At 41.9% G+C, this 21,231-nt stretch overlaps 1 protein-coding gene, 1 long non-coding RNA gene and 1 pseudogene across 5 annotated transcripts in view; 1 reads left to right on the top strand and 2 right to left on the bottom strand.

Annotated features, from left to right (window-relative positions):
• Positions 1-19,985, top strand: part of LOC308611208 — a 96,950-nt gene extending 76,965 nt beyond the window's left edge. The window contains exons 4-5 of one of the 2 annotated variants that reach the window (XR_014014791.1): positions 3,950-4,033; positions 19,629-19,985. This is a non-coding gene — a long non-coding RNA (uncharacterized lncRNA). Of the gene's footprint in view, positions 1-3,949; positions 4,034-5,205; positions 5,613-19,628 lie in introns of those variants that run through there. The other variant, XR_014014792.1, reaches the window with a different exon arrangement.
• The window catches only part of LOC308611204 (centrosomal protein of 78 kDa-like), a 178,156-nt pseudogene that overhangs the window by 122,109 nt on the left and 34,816 nt on the right, over positions 1-21,231 (bottom strand). The window lies entirely within an intron of this gene.
• LOC308611207 (spermatogenesis-associated protein 31A6-like) lies at positions 11,670-19,350 on the bottom strand. Of its 2 annotated transcripts, XM_081260084.1 has the most exons (4): positions 19,214-19,350; positions 14,609-14,666; positions 13,974-14,034; positions 11,670-13,745 (listed from the first exon to the last, which is right to left on the bottom strand). In XM_081260084.1, exons 1-4 carry the CDS (start codon positions 19,238-19,240, stop codon positions 11,726-11,728), a joined length of 2,166 nt encoding a protein of 721 aa, XP_081116210.1. In that variant the 5' UTR covers positions 19,241-19,350; the 3' UTR covers positions 11,670-11,725. The 2 variants fall into 2 exon arrangements, with proteins under 2 accessions (XP_081116210.1, XP_081116211.1); XM_081260085.1 differs by lacking the exons at positions 14,609-14,666; positions 19,214-19,350 and having other exon boundaries at positions 11,670-13,428; positions 13,974-14,447.

Consider the following 21,231-nt stretch of genomic DNA (forward strand, 5'->3'; position numbering starts at 1 on the left):
TTAGACAATGGTTTTACTCAGATGCTTTTACAAAAGCTTCCTGAAAATGTGTTTCATGTTCAGAGAAATTCATGGAAAAGGATCTAACAAGTATTCTAGAACACAAGTTTCTGATGAATTTCAAATCATTACACTGAACTGAGTAAGAATTTACAAAACCCTAATGGAGAAATTGATGGTTTCATAAAACTTCTAACAAAAGATCAAACAAAACAAGAATTAATTACATGGGACTAAGTAAACTGAAGAAGATGGTTATAATATTTTATGATTTTAAAAATAAATTTATTTATTTTATTTATTTTTGGCTGCATTGGGTCTTTGTTGCTGTGTGTGGGCTTTCTCTAGTTGCAGCGAATGGCAGCTACTCTTCGTTGTGGTGCGTGGGCTTCTCATTGCAGTGGCTTCTCTTGTTGTAGAGCATGGGCTCTAGGTGCATGGGCTTCAGTAGTTGTGGCTCGTGGGCTTTAGTAGTTGTGGCTCAATGGCTCTAGAACGCAGGCTCAGTAGTTGTGGCGCGTGGGCTTAGTTGCTCTGCAGCATGTGGGATCTTCCTGGACCAGGGCTTGAACCCATGTCCCCTGCACTGGCAGGCAGATTCTTAAACACTGTGCCACCAGGAAAGCCCCATTTTATGATTTTTTTTTCGTGGTACGCGGGCCTCTCACTGTTGTGGCCTCTCCCGCTGCGGAGCACAGGCTCCGGACGCGCAGGCTCAGCGGCCATGGCTCACAGGCTCATATCAATCAGTGTGATACACCACATCAATGAATTCAGTAAAGTCACAGAATACAAAATTAATACACAGAAATCTCTTTCATTCCTATACACTAAAAACAAAAGATCAGAAAGAGAAATTATGGAAGGAATCCCATTTACCATCACATCAAAAAGAAAAAATACCTATGAATAAATCTACCTAAGGAGACAAAAGACCTGTACTCTGAAAACTCTAAGATGCTGATGAAAGAAATCGAAAGTGACACAAACAGATGGAGAGATAGACCATGTGCTTGGATTGGAAGAATCAATACTGTCAAAATGACTATACTACTTAAGGCAATCTACAGATTCAATGCAATCCCTATTAAATTACCAGTGGAATTTTTTTTTTAAGATTTTTTTCATGTGGACCATTTTTAAAGTCTTTATTGAATTTGTTACAATATTGCTTCTGTTTTATGTTGTTGTTTTTGGTTTTTTTTGGGTTTTTTTTTTTTTTTGGTTGCATTGCATGTGGGATCCCAACTCCCCGACCACGGATCGAACCTGCATCCTCCTCATTGGAAGGTGAAGTCCCAACCACCGGACCGCCAGGGAAGCCCCCACCAATGGCATTTTTCACAGAACTAGAACAGAAAATTTTAAAATTTGTATAGAAACACAAACCCCCAAATAGCCAAAGCATACTATGAAAGCAAAAATGGAGTTGGAGGAATCAGGCTCACTGTCTTCAGACTATATTACAAAGCTACAGTAATCAGTATGGTACTTGCACAAAAACAGAAATATAGATCAATGGAACAGAATAGAAAGCCCAGAAATAAACCCACACAACTATGGTCAATTAATCTATGACAAAGGAGGCAGGACTATACAATGGAGAAAAGACAGTCTCTTCAATAAGTGGTACTGGGAAAACTGGACAGCTACGTGTAAAAAAATGAAATTAGAACAATTTTCTAACACCACAGACAAAAATAAACTCAAAATGCATTAAAGACCTAAATGTAAGACTGGATATTATAAAACTCTTAGAGGAAAATCCAGGCAGAACACTCTTTCACAGCAGCAATATCTTTTTGGATCCACCTCCTAGAGGAAAGAAAACAAAAACTAAAATAAACAAATGGGACCTAATAAAACTTAAAAGCTTTTGCACAGCAAAGGAAACCATAAACAAAACAAAAAGACAACCTACAGAATAGGAGAAAATATTTGCAAATGATGAGACTGACAATGGAATAATCTCCAAAGTATACAAATAGCTCATGCAGCTCAATATCAAAAAAGCAAACAACCCAATCAAAAAATGGACAGAAGATCTAAACAGACATTTCTCCAAAGAAGACATACTGATGGGCAAAAAGCACATGAAAATCTGCCACACATCGCTAATTATTAGAGAAATGCAAATCAAAACTACAATGAGGTATCACCTCACACCAGTCAGAGTAACCATCATCAAAACGTCTACAAACTGTAGACTACAAAAATGTTGGAGAGGGTGTGGAGAAAAGGAGTCCTCCTACACTGTTGGTGGGAATGTAAATTGGTTCAACCACTATGGAGAATATTATGGGATTCCTTAAAAAACTAAAAATAGAACTACCATATGATCCAGCAATCCTACTCTTAGGCATGTATCTGGAGAAAATTATACTTCCAAAAGATACATGCACCCCAGTGTTCAGTGCAGCACTATTCACAATAACCAGGATATGAAAGCAATTTAAATGTCCATTGACAGATGAATGGATAAAGAAGATGTGGTACATATATACAATGGAATATTACTCAGCCATAAAAATGAATGAAATAATGCCATTTGCAGTAACATGAATTGACATAGAGATGATCATACTAAGTGAAGTCATTCAGAGAAAGACAAATATCATATGATATCACTTATCTGTGGAATCTGAAAAAATGATACAAATGAACTTAATTACAAAAGAGAAACAGACTAACAGACTTAAAAAACAAACTTATGGTTACTAAAGGGAAAAGGTATGGGGAGGGATAAATTAGGAGTTTGGATTCACATATACACACTACTATATATAAAATAGATAATCAACAAGACCCTACTGTATAGCAAAGGGAACTCTACTCAATATTCTGTAATAACCTATATGGCAAAAGAATCTGAAAAAGAATGGATATGTGTATATGTATAACTGAATCATTTTGCTGTACACCTGAAACTAATTCAACATTGTAAATCAACTATACTTCAATATAAAATTAAAATTAAATTTAAAAAAAGAGATTAAAATAAGAAGTGTCTTCCAATGCAAGGATCAGATCAAAGAACATGAATGGAATATTCCTACTGGGACGATTAGGAGGATAACACATCCTTGGTAGGTGCAGAGCCTGTTCACTTATCCTCTGACTTTCCTTGTTCCCTTTCTCTACTACATCCAATTAAGCAGATAAAAACTTTGAGAAAGCTGCCTCTTCCTTCACCAATGCCAAGAAGGACAAACTCAAAGAGCCATTTGTCTGTCTGTCTTCCTCTGATGTTGCTTCTTCATGTCTGAGCTATTGGGAGGAGAGAGAGGCAATAAATTCTCTTAATAAAAGCAAAAAATAAAAATAAAAAATAAGCCTATATGGTCAGTCACAATCCTTGCTATACTTATATAAATAAGACCAAGTTTATTGAATCTAGACTTATTTTGCAAACAAATTTGTCTTAATTTGGCTATCTTTGATAGAAATGAGGGTGATTTTAGAGAGAAAAATTATCTTTCGATAGAAACCAAAATACATATTGTGGATATTAGATTCTAGTGCTATTAATTTTCCTTGAAGTTTTGTTAATTACCTGAAAACTGGACTGTATCCTGAATTTTTCTAGTTTCCTCCACTACCTGACTACAACTCTCCAAACTAGTGTTTCCAAATTTTCTCCCACCCTTTTGACTTGGAATAATTGAAACTAAAACTGCCTTTTTTTCTGAAGTCCTGCATACTGAAGGTAGATATCTTAATATAAACTTCAGAGAAATCTCCACAGCAGCTCATGTTTAGACAGTCTTCTTCGTTCCTGTTGCTATATGGACCACTCAGAAAGTTTACCTGAACATCTGATGGACATTCAAACTACAAAAGATGCTTTAACCCTGACATTTAGAGATCTTCTCAACTGTCTACCCTCAGAACTCAAAAACTGATATGAAATTTGCCTCAATTATTAACCATTGTTTTTTTGTCTCCATAGCAATGCCTCTTATTAAATACCTGATTGCTTGTACAGTAAGCTTAACTTCTACTTGGAAATACTGCTTTGGAAGAGAAAATTAAGGTAAAATGATCATATGGATGGACTCTAATCCAATATGACTTGTATCTTTATAAGGGGGGAATATTAGAACACAGACATGCACAGACTGAGGGGCAACCATGTGAGGACACAGCGAGAAGGTAGCCATCAAAGGAGAGAGACCTCAAAGAAACTAAACTTGATACTTTGATCTTGGACTTCTAGCCTCTAGAACTATGAGAAAATATATTTTTGTTGTTTAAGCCACCTAGTAGCCAGTGTGGTCTTTTGTTATGGCAGCCCTAGCAAACAAATACAATCACTATTAGGGGAAAAAAAATCATGTGCTTTGTTATTCCAGTAGAATGATTTTAACACTGATTACTTCTTACCTTGAGATTATAAAAGACAGTGATAAACATTACTGTAGAGTATATATGAGTTGTGTCCTATGAAACAAAGGTAGTTAACAAACACCTCTCAGCTGTAGATGATGCCATGTGTTCATCTGATCAGCAAGAGGACATGAGTGGAAGGGAGAACCTTTTCTGCTTCAGACAAGCAACTTCCTAGGTTACCCTGAGTATGACAAAGAGGGCCATTGCTTGGGGACCAGGTCTCCAAGCAGTCACAACAGGCCTCAGGAACCCACAAGAAAATTGTGAAGGAAGAATATTACTAGCCAGGCCCATATGAATCTTTTCCTCCCATCACTGCTCTTTTGTGAAAAATTCTTCCAAATACACATTTTTGTCCCAAAATACCATGTTGGACGCTCGCTACTAGGAGCAAATTTTTCTAGCATCTCTGTTGGATGAATTTTCACACTTGCAAAATCACTCAGAAAAGAGTTCATCCTCCCAACAACTCCCCTGCACCAGTGTCCCCCTAAACAGCATCTGACCACAATATGAAGGAACTTACCTCCCAGGTAAACAGGTGCTTGAATGTGATTTAATTATCTCTGCATCCTCTCCCTGGTCTCCCTGTGAAATCCAGTCACCTCTTTGCCTTAAAGCATTTCTGTGAGAAGCCCTGTAAGGTGCTGGCTATTCTCAATTCTGTCCTGCTGGTTTCTCTGAAGTGCCTAGAAGCTGTCCTCTCCACACACAAACTGTTCTGACAAACTTCATTTGAATGATTTGGATTTTAATTCTCAATTTGCTTCTGTTCCTAAGCCTTAAGGCTTTTTTTTTTTTTTTTTACCAATTCAGAAAAAAGCATCATTAAAAAAAAGACAAGGTTGGGCTTCCCTGGTGGCGCAGTGGTTGAGAGTCCGCCTGCCGATGCAGGGGACACGGGTTCGTGCCCCGGTCCGGGAAGATCCCACATGCCACGGAGCGGCTGGAGCCGTGAGCCATGACCGCTGAGCCTGCGTGTCCGGAGCCTGTGCTCTGCAACGGGAGAGGCCACAACAGTGAGAGGCCTGCGTACCGAAAAAAAAAAAAAAAAAAAAAGACAAGGCTACTCGCAGATCTAACATGCTAAGCTTTAACTTAGTACGTTCTTAGGACTGATGTTTTCCAAGGAACAAACTTTCTTGTTTCCTGTGTACAAAAAGTGAGAAAAGATAAAAATAGTGGTATCTTCACAGTTGAGTTCTTAACATATTTTCTGATATATGTAAAAAGAGAAAAATTGGCAAAATGAGTACCAACATTTTAAAAAATAATTAAGCCTAAATCCCTGGATTTACCAATTTTATAAAATAAGAAAGTAACATTTTATAAAATACAATTTTATGAAATATGATTTTATAAAATTTGTTTAGCTAAGTAACAAATGATTTGCCCAAAAAACAGATTTAGCAGGTGGAGTCCAGGGGGCACATTCTACAAAATAAATTTATTGACACTGTAAAGGGTTACTAGCATAAAATTGTGGTGGGAATAAAAAGGGCAGTGACCTTCCTCCTGAAGTTTAGGAGTGATCCCTGAATTGAGAGCTATCTGAGTTGAAGTGGTCACTGGAAACAAATGGTAGAGACAAATCACAGAGAGCAGACTGTATCAATTCCAGCTTCTGGACTCAGAGAAGGAAGAAAGAGCTTCAGATTTCATTGCAGAGAATGAGGCTGAGAAACTTTAAAATCAGATGCTTTTTCCCAGATCCAGGGGGCCAGCTAATGCACAAAAATGCTTAAAGCCACATAGGTATGTCACCTTTATTTCCTAGAGAAGATGTTAGCATTTTCTAAATCCTCATCTACCGTGCCTGGCATGCATTATTTTATAGCTTTCTGGAAGTTTCATCAGCACCACTGGTATATCTGTAGTACGATGTGTGTGTGGAGAGTACAGAATGCAGGTCCGGGCTGGGGGCAACGGACTCTTCTAGCTACCACAGTGAGTGGTGCCCCTGCAAACCTGAGTAAGAAAGACAACTTGCCTTTGGGTGGGTAGTGTTACAATCTGCATGTCTCGGGGCACAAATGTAAAGACCGACCCTGTTCTGGGAATGATGATGATTCTGACTGACCTCAAAGGGGTAATTATGAAACCCCTGGATCATCAGGATCTGGATGTTCCCTACTTTTTCCATGGTGTGATCATGACCGAAAGTGTGGCTGTAGATATCTGGGAACATTTCCAGAAATGTCCTCCTGTAGGAGTTAATTATAAAGTAAATGTGTATAAAAGAGAAAATAATATTGAAACCTATCAAGGGGAGTAGATCTTAAGGGTTAATATTGTAGATGGACTACTGTGGAAAAAATCTTTTTCCCTTGGAGTATTAAGAAGTCATCGCATAATTGCCATCTCTCCACATTTTGTTCTAGAGTGCCTGGTTTATTGATATCAGTGTGAGACCTGTTTTAAATAAAAATCTATTTGTAAAAATCCAGATCTGTAATATGTTCTAAATATCATTATAGTGTCTTTTAACTATAGATTAAAAATCACTTCATTTTCAACAAAATATTTTGATGTAAACATCAAATGTTTTGAAAACAAAGGGGATCTGTTTTTGTTGTTTTCTCTTTTATCTAATTTTTGTATCCATTTTGTCTGGGCATATTAAATGGTAAAAATATTGATAAGATTTGCACTAGGTGAATCTTCTTAAAAAGAAAATACTGAAGGCCACAGAGTCTGGGAATATTAATATCTTTTTAATAGATTGATCCCCCTTGATTTCTTATTCTGGAGTAAAGGTACAAGTTTTTCCATGAAAATTAGACACACAAATCATCTGACAGAATGTATGACAGATGGAAAATGACTGATGGGAATTTTGCTTTAACGCACATTGTTCGTTGTAATTTTGCCCAGCTTAATGAACTGTGAATTAATAATGAGGAGCAACACATTCAACGTATTATAGTAATAAAGTGCTTTTATGGACATTTTTCATGTTTCCAGACTTTCTTGGCCACGCTGAACAATTTTAACTCAAAGGATTAAGAAATCATCGCTTATTTAACTGTGTTAAAATAGTCAACTTTGAAAAGGATATTTTCCGGTATGACCTTTTTCCTAATTGATCCCATTTGGTTCTGATCAGTAAACTTACCTGAGTAAGCTGCACCATTTAAACAAAGTGATCTGATAGAGCCTTAGGTGACGTACGTGACCACAGTCCATTGGTTTCTGCTTCAACGACGTAAGGGAGTAAAGGGAAAAACTAATACTGATACATTTTTTAATTAGGAGAATAGAAAATCTAAATTTCTTGTAGGAATAAGCCCAAAGAGTCCTCGTGCCAGCCCTGCTCCTCTTAAAAGACCGCGACGCTGTAATACCAATGGAAAATCGGGGAGAGAACCAGCTGTCATTAAAATAGATTTTACCAAGGCAAGGACAATAGGTTGCTTATTAGCAATGAGAAATCAGTAGTCTTTTAGAAGTGTACCCTTTGGAACGTGTGAGCTATATAATAAATGAAAGCCTTTCATTATTCATTGTTATAAGCCAAATGTAGATTAAATGTACACTACCTTCAATTCAGATATTAAGATATCCTTCCCCCAGTAATTTTATGAGGTAACATGTAGAATGTCAAGCATAGGCTAAGTCATATATTTTATAACCTTTCAAAACTTTTTAAAGCAATGTGTTAACCCTATAATGAATATAAAATGGATCCTAACTGCATGTCTTAGAAAATGTGCATTTCATAGAATTATTGAAGAATGAATCCTTAATAGCCCATCTTTTTAAGTATGTTAGCTGAACGTTATGATTGTGTAATATCATTTTAGGGCATTACCACATTTTAAGAAATAAAATAATATTCAGAAGCATAATTTTGCCAGAATGTAAAATTTAAAACCAGAAATTTGACTTGTGAAAAATCCTCACATGATTATTGGCCTGTTAAGAACTAAAGCAAACCCCACAAACCTGATGCAAGCTATTATGTGCAAAATAACGTGCTAGCTACACAGCCCTCTGGGAAGTGAATGTGAGTCCGGATGCTTCTTTCTTGGTTTATTTCATTCCTAGAGTACCTTTGTTGCAGGTTTTTCTTACGTTTCCAAAGGAAACAAGTAAGCCATCTCAAGTTTAAGTTCTGTCCTCAATAAAGTAAAAAATGTGCCAGATACCATTTGACTGGATGATAACTAAACTGGACAAATATTTTCTCTCACTGGAGACTGACAGTGTTTTAGTTGTGCTTAAAATTTGTGATTCTCCTAAAAAAAGAGTACAAATGAAAACTTATTGTTACCAGGAGATAAGGGGGGAAGGATAAATTGGGAGATTGGGATTGACATATACACACTACTATATACAAAATAGGTAATAATAACCTACTGTATAGCACGGGGAACTCTACTCAATACTCTGTAATGGCCTCTATGGGAAAAGAATCTTTTTAAAAAGTGGACATATGTATATGTATAACTGGCTCCCTTTGCTGTACACCTGAAACTAACACAAATTTGTAACTCAACTATACTCCAATAAAAATCTTTTAAAATAAAAAAATAGAGTACTACATGCATTTCTAAGAAATAAACATTATTTTCTTCATTCTTCTAAAATAAATAAAAATAAAATAATGTAATATGTGATCTTCAAGCTAATGAACACCTAAGAATGAAATTTGAAAATCTACATTTGGAATGTATAATTCTTTTGTTCAGAGGCAGTGACATTCCAAAAGAACAAAACTTCTCAAACATTTCCCCATTTAGAGTAATGCTGACAGTGAGTGTCTGGTGGATCTCAGAGGGGCACAACTGATAATATATTTATCATGCTGCCAGTTTGCTAAGTGGTTTCATATTCACTAAGAAAGACTTGTCAATGGATACTGAAGAATAGATGTGAGGTCTCTGTGAGGTCTCTGTGTGTTGTCTCTGGGTGAGATTTCTGTGTGAAGTCTCTGTATGAGGTCCCTTTGGAAGGTATCTCTGGGAAATCTGTTAAATCTGTGCTAGGTTTCTGTCTGAGGGTCTGTGAAGCAACATGAGGTCCCTGTGTGAGGTCTCAGTATGTGATCTCTGAGAAAGGTGTTTGCGTGAGAAGTCTCTCGAGAGGTGTGTCCGTGAAGTCTTTGTGTATTGTCTCTGGGTCTCTCCATTTCTTTTTTTCTTTTGGTCTCTCAATTTCTTGTCTTACTGTACCTTATGGAAGACGGAGCAGCAAGAGAAGGGCAAAGGGACTTGCTTCTTTCTGTTTTCTTGCTGTTCCATCAGCATCACCTGTCTGTGGCACTCTCCCAGCAGGAGCCAGGGGGGTCTAAGTCCAGCTTCCCCATATTCCCAGAACTCACTTCTGGGTGCCCCTGAGAGGACCCAGCAGCAGCCAGGCTCAGGTCCCAGCCCTGTCAACTCTTTCCTCTGGGTGCCGACCCCTCCCACAAGCCCTGGCTCCACTCTCACTGCTCTGCCCATTCTGGAGGCTGCCTTGGGAATCGGGGCCCAGAGGTAGGGCCTGGCTCCAGGGAGAAACCAGGGGTGTGAGCAGTCCTGTGCTCACTCTGCCCCCTCCACCCCAGGTCACAGCATTTCCACGTGTTGAGGGGCCTGACAGGGATGGGGGATGGGGTCCATTTCTGTTGTCATCTGGATCAGGGGCATCAGCTGGAACAGAAATCTCCACAATGAGAAAGACACCACCTGGAGCTGTGTCCACCATGCGCCCTGCACATGGCAGAAAACACCAAATCACTCTAGAGAAATTCTTCCTCATCTCCCTGCTTTTCCATATGGATGGGGGTCCGGAGACAAGAAAAGCTGTGCCAGAAGCAGATCAGTGGAACACTCCTGGATTGCACCCAGCCCCATCCACTTTGCACAGGTCACCTCCACACCACCACGAATCCTGTCTGATTGCTTCTTCACCTGCCAGGCTCTGGGGTGATCAAGGACTGGGAGACAGGCAAGGCTTACTACACAATCACAAGCCAGTCCCCACCTCTCCCCTGGAGCAGTCCTTGGGCCATGTGTTTATGTGAAGGTCACCAGACTAGGAGTCACATCCCAAGTTCCCTAGTCCTGGCTTTTACACCTATTGTTAAGTTATCCATTCTAAAAGTCAAGAGGTGATGATGTGTAAGCTTATTAAATATAGTATTAAGAGATTCACCTTCCCTGATTTGCTTTACTTCTATAAGTTTGACCTTCTGTTTTGACCTAAAGGTGGTTTCTCTAGGTCTGTGATCTTAGAGTTGGAATAGGGTAGAGACCCTGGCGTGGGGCCATGGTGAGCTACTGGACCCTTAACTTTTCCTCCCCTTTAGGCCTTTAGATGGTGGTTGTATGTCAGGGGGCTGTTCTTTCAGAACTGCAATTTATGGGAATCTGGTACCACTTTGCCTCCTTCCTTGGATCCAATGATTTTTCTACACCTACATCCCACCCTAAATTCACAGTGTTTGACCATCAGATAGTTACTACCCACAGTCACACCCCTATTCCATTCATCCAAAACTCCTTCTCTGGGGTTAACATAGAGTGGAAGGTAGGTGACCCATGAACGCAGCCATTCATTTATATGGGACTGGACTCAACACAGCCCTCAGCAGCCTCCCTGATACTCCCCCCACCTACACACACAGAGCTGGAAATGCCATCCTTGTTGCTGCTCTAAAGTGTAGGAAAAACAGAGGTGGGGGAGGGTGATGCTGTACATTTTATTATGGCTAAGCTAAAAGGGGTTCATAGGGCATACCTCAATCCCAACCTTCATCAGAGAGAGAAGGAACTCTTAAGAGCAGATGCTGTATATTCCCTACCAAGAGATCCAGGGGCAAGATTTCTCCTGTTTCTGAACTCAGAGCCCATACTCTATTCCCCCCAAACTTCCATCCACTTGGCTCTGACACTTCCTGGAGCCTGAATTGGAATGTCCGGCCCTATCGTGTAAACCTATCCACTACAGTTGCATAAAGTTCAAAGTAGCATAGAAGGAGGAGAAAGACTGGTTGAACCAGATCCTTGGGTGTGGGTTTCATAGGTTTTTCCCGTCTCATTGTTAGAGTAATTTTGGTTTGTGTAATGACGGTATTATAAGGTGCAATGAAGGGACACGAGACAAGGAGCAAGCTTGTGATGCTACTGTCCACCTCCCTCCATGCCCCTCCCTTCTAGAAGACAAAGTGCACAGCACAGACAGCAGCCATTACACTATGCTTTTATTAGAAAAAAATATATATATATATATACATGTATTGGGGAACATTAAATATCTTGGATGTGCTAAGGAGAAAATCATTTTCTCTACAGGGACTGAATTTTTACTTGGAGACATGTCTTCCTACTAAAGGAAAGACTAAAGAAGGATTTTACTGTCGACCAGGCAAGACACCTCCCCAAAGATGACAATGCCTTGGACAGTGTTGATGGTGGGCTGGGGCACCTGGAATCCTTGGCCCATACTGGCAGGTACTAACTGGAAACAAACTCTTCTTGGGGGGCAAGGATGGGAGGCACCTTAGGCCCAGCTGCTCATCGTCGAACCTTACACTTTTCAAACTATGTTGGTGTCTGACTTCCCTTTCCCTGATAGAACAACTCTGGCCCTTGGAGGTGGCTTTATGACTGCAGGCTGTATAACCCATCATTCTCCGTTGCTCTGGGTAGGAGGTAAGCCTATGGCAGCAGAAACACCCACATACTGGGACTTGGAATTCCCGTTTGTGTTCATTTAACTTTGTGGCATGAAGTCCATGGTGAATTGCTCTTTTTTCTTCTGGGATCTGTCCAACAGCTGTCATGAGTGCCTGACCCTCAGCAGTCTCACTCTTCAAGATTGATCTGCTTTTGACTGATCCGTGGCTCTGGGCAGTGGCTGATATGGGCTTGAATTTTTGCAGAGCATCTCGACCATTGACTTTTTTATTGGGGAAAATCCACTTTAAAAATAGCCTCATCCTTTTTCTGAAGAGGCTTTCTGGAGGGCTATGTTTCTTCTCTGGCATGAGCTGGAGACATCTGCTCCCAATAGAGTCTGTTATTCCCCTGACCTGGGCAGGGTGGCTCATACTTCCAGCTTGAGAGGTCCCTAATTCTTTAAACCTTTCTTCATGCTCTCCTGGTTTATGCCTCCTACAGTCCTCTCTTTTGTAAGTAGGGGCAATCATCTTGCTCTGGCTCTTCCATGAGTCTTGGAGTTTTGAAGTTTTGGGCTCCTGCTGCCCTAGGTTGCTCCTTTGGGCTTCCATAAGGCCACTTGGCTCCTGGGAAGCTAACCTGTCTCTGGTGGGGACTCTCTGGGGATGGCACTGAGGCACCTGAGAAGCCAAGTTGTCTGCAGCAAGGAACATGTGTTTGGGAAAGTCCTGAATCTGGTTGTCTGACTGTACCTTTACTTTGGAGTTAAACTCACTAGCAACCCCCATGTTAAGGCATGGCTCACCTGGATGTTGGAAAACAGACATTCTAGGTAGTAGGAAACTTTTACTGGGCCCTGGCACCTCTAAACTCCTCATAGGTACATTTGTGGTTTGGGATTTTGTCAACACTTTGGTTTCCAAGATAACACTAGACTGTGGTTGAAGAGCAGGAGACTCCTTGGCCTCCACAGCCTCCCTGGCCTCTTCACCTCTCAAAGATTGGGATCCTAAGTTCACCTCCATCACTGTTACCCTATGGCAGGGGTCTCCTGAGGCCTGACCACCACTCTCCTCTGTTGGCTCATTCCTGACCATTGCTGAACTTGGACCTGGCTCTAGGCTGTCCCTCTTGACCCATTCCACAGTCTCACTCTTCCAGGTTCTGCCCACAAGGCTGAGTGTGAGGGACTGAGAAGGTGGCCTGCCCTCCTGTCCAGTCAGAGAAGCCTTTGAGGGCCCATGGTAGTCAGCAGATGGAATCGCTCCCAGGGCACTCTGGATTTCCTTACACACAGTTGAGGGGACAAGGAGAGGCCTCTTCAGGGTAGGAACTGACTCTTCTGTTATCACCTTCTCTCCTGAATGAGCCTGAGGAGGTTTCTCCAGGAACTCAGCACACTTGACTGTTGAGTGGGACCCAGACACACAGGTGGCTGAAGGGGAAGAGGCAAACTGCAGAACGGTGGAGGGTTGGAGCTTTTTCAGCTTCAAGAGATTTATGGGCTTGAGGACCTTGAGGGGGAGGGTCCACCTGTGCTTTACCCAAAACCTTCTAATATGTGCTTCCAGCACCTCTCGAGTGTCTGGATCAAGGAAGGAAACCCTACAGGAGGTGTTCATGCAGGGTTCCCAACCCTTCAAGCAGTATCTTCCACAGGCTCCAGCAGGCACTGCTTTGCACGTCTCACCAGGAGGGTCTTGACATGAGAGCTGATGAAAGTTGCCCTTGCCAGGAAGCCTCCCCAGGCAGCTGTAGGAGAGCAGATGGGGCCAGGATGGCTGGACAGGACAGGCAGGGGTGGGCACCTGTAGCCCAAGAACCCTCCACTGCCCCCACACTGACTTCATAATGCTCCTGCTGTCCCTCACCCTAGGGCTTTAGCCACACCCTCCCATGGCTCCCCCTTCCAGGGCTGGGGTCACATTATAGGCTCTGGGAGGAAGGATGACCCAAGAGAGAAGGGGAAAGATTCTTTACCTTTGCAGAAGTGAAACCAGGTTGTGAGTCCCCTCCAGTTCTTCCAGGCAATCTCTGCAAGCTGGAAATCAGGAGACTGGGTCATGGTGGTGAAGGCAGAGGCCTAAGAGTCTTTCAGGAGGCTGAATGCAATGGCCCTTTAAGGGAAATCTTTGGAGGATTAGACTCTGGAGCCCAAGTATCAGTGTCCAAGGCCACATGTCCCTGACAGTGATGGTAAGTCTCACTTGAAAAGGGTTTGTCCTTTGCAAAGTGCCTTCACGTTAATTAACCCCTGTAGCCCTTACAACTGCCGTGTAGGGGAGAAAGGTCAGTGGTCATCACACAGAGGAATCTGAGCAAAGTTAAACAACTTGTCCACAGTTGGACTTGAAGGTCCCACTTCCCAACCCAGGCACCAATGGTCCACCACAGTCCACACACCCCATTTCTAGGTCCTCATGGCTTCATTCTAAGCACAAATTTCTGGGAAGTATCTGGGCTCTGATCTTCCAACGAGCCTTCCCAAGGCTCTGTTTCCTGAAGAATAAGCTCTGCCACTGGCATCCTCAGAGACCGTGAAGCTGGGCCCTCAGGATTAGGAGAGATGGAAGCTAACTCTCGGGGGCACGCAGGGCTGAATGGCAAAGGCTTACCTTTCAAAGATCCACTTTTCTTCCTACTCCTGCTCCTCCCCTTCAGCTCTACTTGATGCTGAGAGAGAAGAAAAAATGAGGGGCTAACACCCAACTCTCACTGTCCTCTATCTAGGCAAGCTGTGTTCATGAACAACATGACTTTCTACATTTAACTAAAACTCTGTGGGGGGTTTTCCCCTTTTACTTATTTTTAAAGTGGATAAAAATATTTTCAGTTTTTCTTCTTTGAAGAGTGCAAAGAAGGATTTTTTTTTTTTTTTTTTGCGGTACGCGGGCCTCTCACTGTTGTGGCCTCTCCCGTTGCGGAGTACAGGCTCTGGACGCACAGGCCCAGCGGCCATGGCTCATGGGCCCAGCCGCGCCGCGGCATGTGGGATCCTCCCGGACCGGGGCACGAACCCGCGTCCCCTGCATTGGCAGGCGGACTCTCAACCACTGCACCACCAGGGAAGCCCAAGAAGGATTTTTTAAGTTTTAATCACCATAGATTTCTTCTGTCACTGTTCCTCTGATCAAGAAACACACACATTCTCAGACCTAAATGCCCACGTGAGCTTTGTCAGATAGGATTCTGCTTCCCAAGGCCAGACCTCCACTCCAGCCTCTTCTCTCAGGCTCTCAGGGGCTCAGCATTGCCCTTAGATCAGCCCCAACACAGAGGATGGTCTCACTTGAGACACCCGCTGTGGGAAGGTGGCTGGTGAACCAGGGCTCAGGGGTCAGCCTTCCTGCAGAGATTGAACTCTTAGTAATCCAGTCCTTAACCATTAGTCCCTGCATTGGGGACTTGCCCTGGAGCCCTCTACCATACCTGAACTCCTGGTCTACGATCCTAGGCTAGAAATCCTCATGCCCACTCTAACCCCTCTCTGGCCTGGCTTTTCCCTAGAAGGATGATGTTCTCTACTTTTCTGAGAGTTCCCATCTCAGGAGTCTCTCTAGGTGGTTTAGAAAAGTGGAAATAAGAATAAGAAAATAAGAGATAATCTCTGCTGGGATTAAGCCAAAGGTTTCTTACCTTCCTGAAGTTTCTATGTTTTCTAGGTGGTGCTAAGAATGGATTACTCTGGAAGCAGGGGAGTAACATTAGGAAGAGCCCCAGTCCACACAGGAACCCAAGGATGATATCAATCACCCAGGAAGTTGGGCTGGATCTCAGCCAGATAGCAACAGTGTTTTTCAAAGAAAAGAGATTCTCCATCTTCTGAACTGCATTGCTGCCCTCAGGCAACAGAGCACTGGGAGTTCGCTTGATGGCAGAACCCCAGGCCTTCATCACAGAGCTGTGGCCTTGTCACAAAGGGCTCCTGAGTGTGGGGGAGGGGCAATAAGAAAAAGAGGCTGAATCACTGCCCCTCCTTCCCATCCAGACCCACAGACACCTGCACCCTCCTGGGGCTTCCAGATCCCTCCTTCCAACCACTCTCATCCTGTCAGAGAGACCTTAGCCAATTTTCTGTTCATTCCATCTGGAACCTGGTTCCTTCATCCATTAGAGACCTTTACTTGAGGCCCACCAACGTGATAACTCTTGAACATCTTAAGCTGACCCTGGAAGACTGGCTGTTTCACAGACATTTTTACTCAGGATTTCCTTTGTCCTCAGCTCCAACTTTCCCACATCATGTTTGTGTCTTGTGTAAACCCAGGGATAGAACTTGAATTTCTTTTACACTTTTTTAGTTTTGTGAATTTTGAATAGTGTATGTTTTGCCTCATTTTCTATCAGAGGGAACTACACACAAAAATTAAAATAATTTATTTTTCAAAATTCATAAGTATGAAAGAATGATAAATAGTTATGTAATAGGGAAGAACAAATCTGACTCCACATCAGATCTTTTTTACTTTAATCTTTATGCTTTGTTGCCTGAGCTAACTCTGTCCATCCCTGTGACCCAGGCTGGCTCTGCACTTTTTGTAAAACAATGTTGCCTAGAGCCTGAAATGTACAGGATAGCCTATTTCTAAGGCTCTGACTTTTAAGAGCCCATTCATGGAGATAAAAAGTTGCAGAACAGAGAAGAAGAATTGTTTTGTTGGCGGTTTACAGGAACACGTGACCTGACCAGGATCTGACCCATCTGGCCAGCTGCTAGAACAAAGGATCCAACACCAAGATATTTGCAACAATTAGCCATGCCCCTCCCTCACCTTGCCTTTAAAAAGGCTTTGCTGAAAGCCTTCAGGGAGTTTGGGGTTTTTCCTGGGCATGAGCCACGTGTCTTCTTGCATGGCACTGTGTAAACCTTTCTCTGCTCCAAACTCTGATGTTTCAGTATTTAGCCTCACTGTGCATCAGGCACACAGACTTGCATCTGGTAACAGTTAAACCTTCAAATGATATTTTTGTAAGTTTGTAGTGTTTATAATTCTGGAGTTAGTAAATCTTTAAACTGCACAAAAACTTTTGGGACACACTGCAAACACGCACACACACACGTACTCATTTTCCTTAACCAATCTAGTACTTTCAAATCTAATAATCCATAATTTTCTACTTAAAAAAATCTTTCATATGTTGTCTCAACCCAACTTCTTAGTTTGCAACGATAAGACAGTCCCCACTCTCCAGATAAATTTTGAAATATGTGGTCTTAATCCATTAGGGCTGCTATAACAATATACCATAGACTGGGTAGATTAAAGACAACAGACATTTATTATCACAGTTCTGGAGGCTGGGAAGGCCAAGATCGAGTCACCAGTATGGCCACCTCGTAGTGAGAGCTCTCTTCTTGGTTCACAGCTGGAGCCTTCTCTCTGTATCCTCATATGATGGGAGGAGGCTAGAGATATCTCTGGAGTCTCTTTTATAAGGCACTAATCCCATTCATGAAAGCTCATAAGCACTTTTGCATGGCCCCGCCTCCTATCTTTAAGAGGTAGGATTTCAACATGTAAATTTTGAGAGAACATTAACATTCAGACATGTGCACTCATTCTATACCCGGAAGCTAGGAATGGGTTAGGGTGAGCCAAGGTCCTGACCCTAAAGGGCTGTAGGGTGAAGAGTAGGACTAGGGGTCAAACCCTTGGGGCTGAGCCAGGTCTTGAGCAGCCTCTTCAGATATCCCTAGTGTGTTATGTATGTATTCTCTTTTCTGAGTGTGCCTTGCCTTTCCTGCCCCATCCTCCCAGGCCCCTGAAGCTTCAAGTCCAGCCTGAACCATATAGAAAGGGAGCTTTGAGTCTTACACAAAATTCCCTTATGACCCACTTCCTATCCCTTAGCAGTAACACAAGATTCACTGAAGGATTCACATGGTAAATATGTCTTAATGCCCCATGAGGGCTTTAAAATAATGTGTATTCTCTGCTTGTTGGTCATAATTTTATACAGTTTTAGTGGGAACGTGGGCATGTGAGTTTGTTTGGCTATATTGCCATGAATGTGCACTTTCACAAACATATCTCCTACATCTACTATTTTTCCTACGGTCTTTTCCTCCCATATGATATTCTCACCTTAATTCAACCTTTTATCAAAATTTAGACTTAGGTCTGTCACCATGTGGACATGCTTTGTAACAAAATAGCTTCAACCGAGGAGGTCAGTGGAAGGCCTGGACCAGCTATCTTGGTTCCATGATAGTAAGCAAAGGATCGCAAACTCCCATGTTAAGCTCAAGCAGAAAGCAAAGTTTATCTAAGCATAGGTACACTCTCAGAGAGGGAGAGAGAGAAGGAGAGAGAAAGAGCAGGCTGTTTCTGAGAACAGGCTATTTCAGCGAAGTGAAGCAAGCCCAAAGCAAAGTATATCGAAGCAACGGTACACTTTCGGGGTGGGGGGGGGGATGGGTCTACTGTTTCTGCAAATTGAAAGCAGCATTCCTAGAAAGGCTTACGAGCGCTTTTAAGGAGCATTTTGCAGAGAGGTGGGGGTGAGTGACAAGGATCATTATTTGATTGACAGTCCTGAGCTATGGAACAAGTTTTCTGCTGCGCATGCTCTCATCCTTGAATCCCCAAGAAATGGTGGGGGGAGGGGCAAAACCACATGTAATTTATTGTAATTACGGTATAATGAGTTTGGATTTACTATAGGTTATACGCCTGTCTGGTCTGGGCGTGCACAGCCTGGAGAAGTCCCCTGGTGTTGCTGTGCCTCTCTTTATCAGGGTAAGCTGCCCACCACCCACCATAGTTTCTCCCGTTCTGGGTGGAGTCAAGGGAGGGTCCCCAGGCGGCTGCGTGTGACTCAATTTCTTCTTCGTGTCTTTCCCGCCACTGTCACCTCCTTGCTGCTAACGTCTGACTAACTACCTAACAGGTCTTCTTTGCATTCATATTTGCTCCCTAAATTGTCTCTATGACTTTATTTTCAATATGTTTTGTTTGATGGGGTTTTTTTTGAAATTTAAAAATCTTATGATAACATTTACCTTGATTTATTTAATTATTGTTCTACTGTAATTGATTTCTGCCATCTTATATTATGCTTTATTTTCTACATTTTCTTTATTGTTTCTTTTTTTCCCTTCTTTGGCATCTTCCATTTTACAGGTCAAGGGTACTTATGTTTGTTTGACATTTGGGAATTTTTAGTATTGTAATGGTTTTATATCTTGAATTATGTTAATTTTCTCCTCAATTTCTTACCCGTGGATGAAAAATGTTCCCTGCCATATGAGTAGACAAAGGATGTTGCAGTCATCAAGTCAGACGTCAAAGCAGGAACCCTCAACTGTGCACCTTGAGGGGATTCGGGATGGAGAAAAACAGGGTACTGGTTCTAGAGTTAAGGTGCATATCAAAGGACTGATTTCACGGAGCCCAGATTCTTTCATCTTCTCATACATAGAAAAGTGCTAAAGTCCTTAACTTGAGAGGTCTAGTTTTCTTTAATTAATAGTAATCTTTTGATGTTCTGACTACCTGGTTTTGGTTGACTCCTCCCTTAGGTCTTCTGAGCAGTTCCTCAGAGTGATCTGACAGGCTGTGTTCTGGGCTTAAGTCCTCAGAAAATCTGCCAAATAAAACATAATTCTCCTTTTGGGCTGTGCATAGTTTTCAGTCAGCAGTCTTGGCAACCAATGAAGGGGCCCAGAGCAGACTTTTCTTCTTTGCCTGAACTCTATGAGGATCCAGAGTCCTGGCACCAGCAGAGGCTTCTTGGGCCTGTCCGCTTTCTCAGAGAGTCCAGACGAATTTGGGTGAGTATCTCCTGGTTCTTGGATCTCCAGTTTTGGTTGATGATCCTAAGTTTTATTCAGTGGTGTTAAACTCTTCTCTTGAGTAGTAGGTTATCCTTGAAACTTGGTTTCAAGAAGAAGTACCTGGGTCATCCTCAGTGAAAGACACTGGGAAGATTTTTACTCAGTTTAAACACTGAGAGCTTAACCTCGGTAGAAAAACACTGGGAAGACTTTTGCTCAAGTGGGTTAGCTTCACTTAAAAGACACTGGGAAGATCTTGCTCAGTTTAGACACTGCGTGGTTTATCCTCAGTTGAAAGACTGGGGAGACTTTGCTCAGGTGAAAGACACTGAGTAAAAGTTGGACTGGGTAATTAGGTGGAAGACTAACCTGTCTTCCTTGAATTGGCTACTTTAATAGAGTTTGTCAAAATAAAAGTGATCTTCACAAATTGAACTCAGAATGGGGAACTTAGCTTTCAATACAAAAGGAAAAGGAACAACAACAGATTTCCAGCCTCCAACGGATATCCTGGCCAGGTTTATGTACATACAAAACTTACATTTACAACTGCTTACTTTCTTGGGACTTAAAGAAAATCTTGCCCTAAAAATGACTAAGATAGGACTCTTTTATTGCATATGCAGTTAAGTTAGAAAAAGCTGGCTTGATAAAAACATCTTTTCAGAATTCTGACTTCAAAAAAACAAAAGGCTTTCTAGGGGAAACTTGCATTTCTCTTCCTGTGTCTTTGAAATATTAAGTGTTCTGATATTCTTCAGTGTGTGTGTGTGTGTGTGTGTGTGTGTGTGTGTGTTTTGAGAACTTGGTCACTACCATCCAAAAGTACTTATATGGTGTACATTTGCCAATTTCCTCACTTCCATTGTGAAAGGAGTTCCCTATTCCTAAGAAAATGGACCTATGTCTGACTGACACACAAGATGGAGATGTATCCCAGTGCATTTATATATGTATATCTATTAAATTTATGTATATATATATAATGCCTAATGGAAACATCTCAGATGTTCTATTTGGTATTTTTCTTTAATTTTACTTATAAAATTGTGACCATTTTTTAATTCAAAAGAGGAGAACCTTAAAAATTAATTAAGAAGACATCCTCAGTAGTCTAAGGTTCAGAGTGACTTGGCAGAGAAAATTGCTGAATGGTTAGATAATAGTGCTGGTATGCTTGGCTATTGTAACACTTTACATTTGAGTTTCTCTTCCTTGAAATTACAAGATCTATATGACTCAAGAGAAAGATTGATAATTAGGAATATTCTGCTTGCTTTATTTTATTTATTTTGTTGTTGTTGTTGTTGCGGTACGCGGGCCTCTCACTGCTGCGGCCTCTCCCGTTGCGGAGCACAGGCTCCGGACGCGCAGGCCCAGTGGCCATGGCCCACGGGCCCAGGCGCTCCGCGGCATGTGGGATCCTCCCGGACCGGGGCACGAACCCGTGTCCCCTGCATC

This window comes from Mesoplodon bidens (genome assembly GCF_964165515.1).
Source record: "Mesoplodon bidens genome assembly, contig: HAP1_SCAFFOLD_291, whole genome shotgun sequence".
NCBI lineage: Eukaryota > Metazoa > Chordata > Mammalia > Artiodactyla > Ziphiidae > Mesoplodon > Mesoplodon bidens.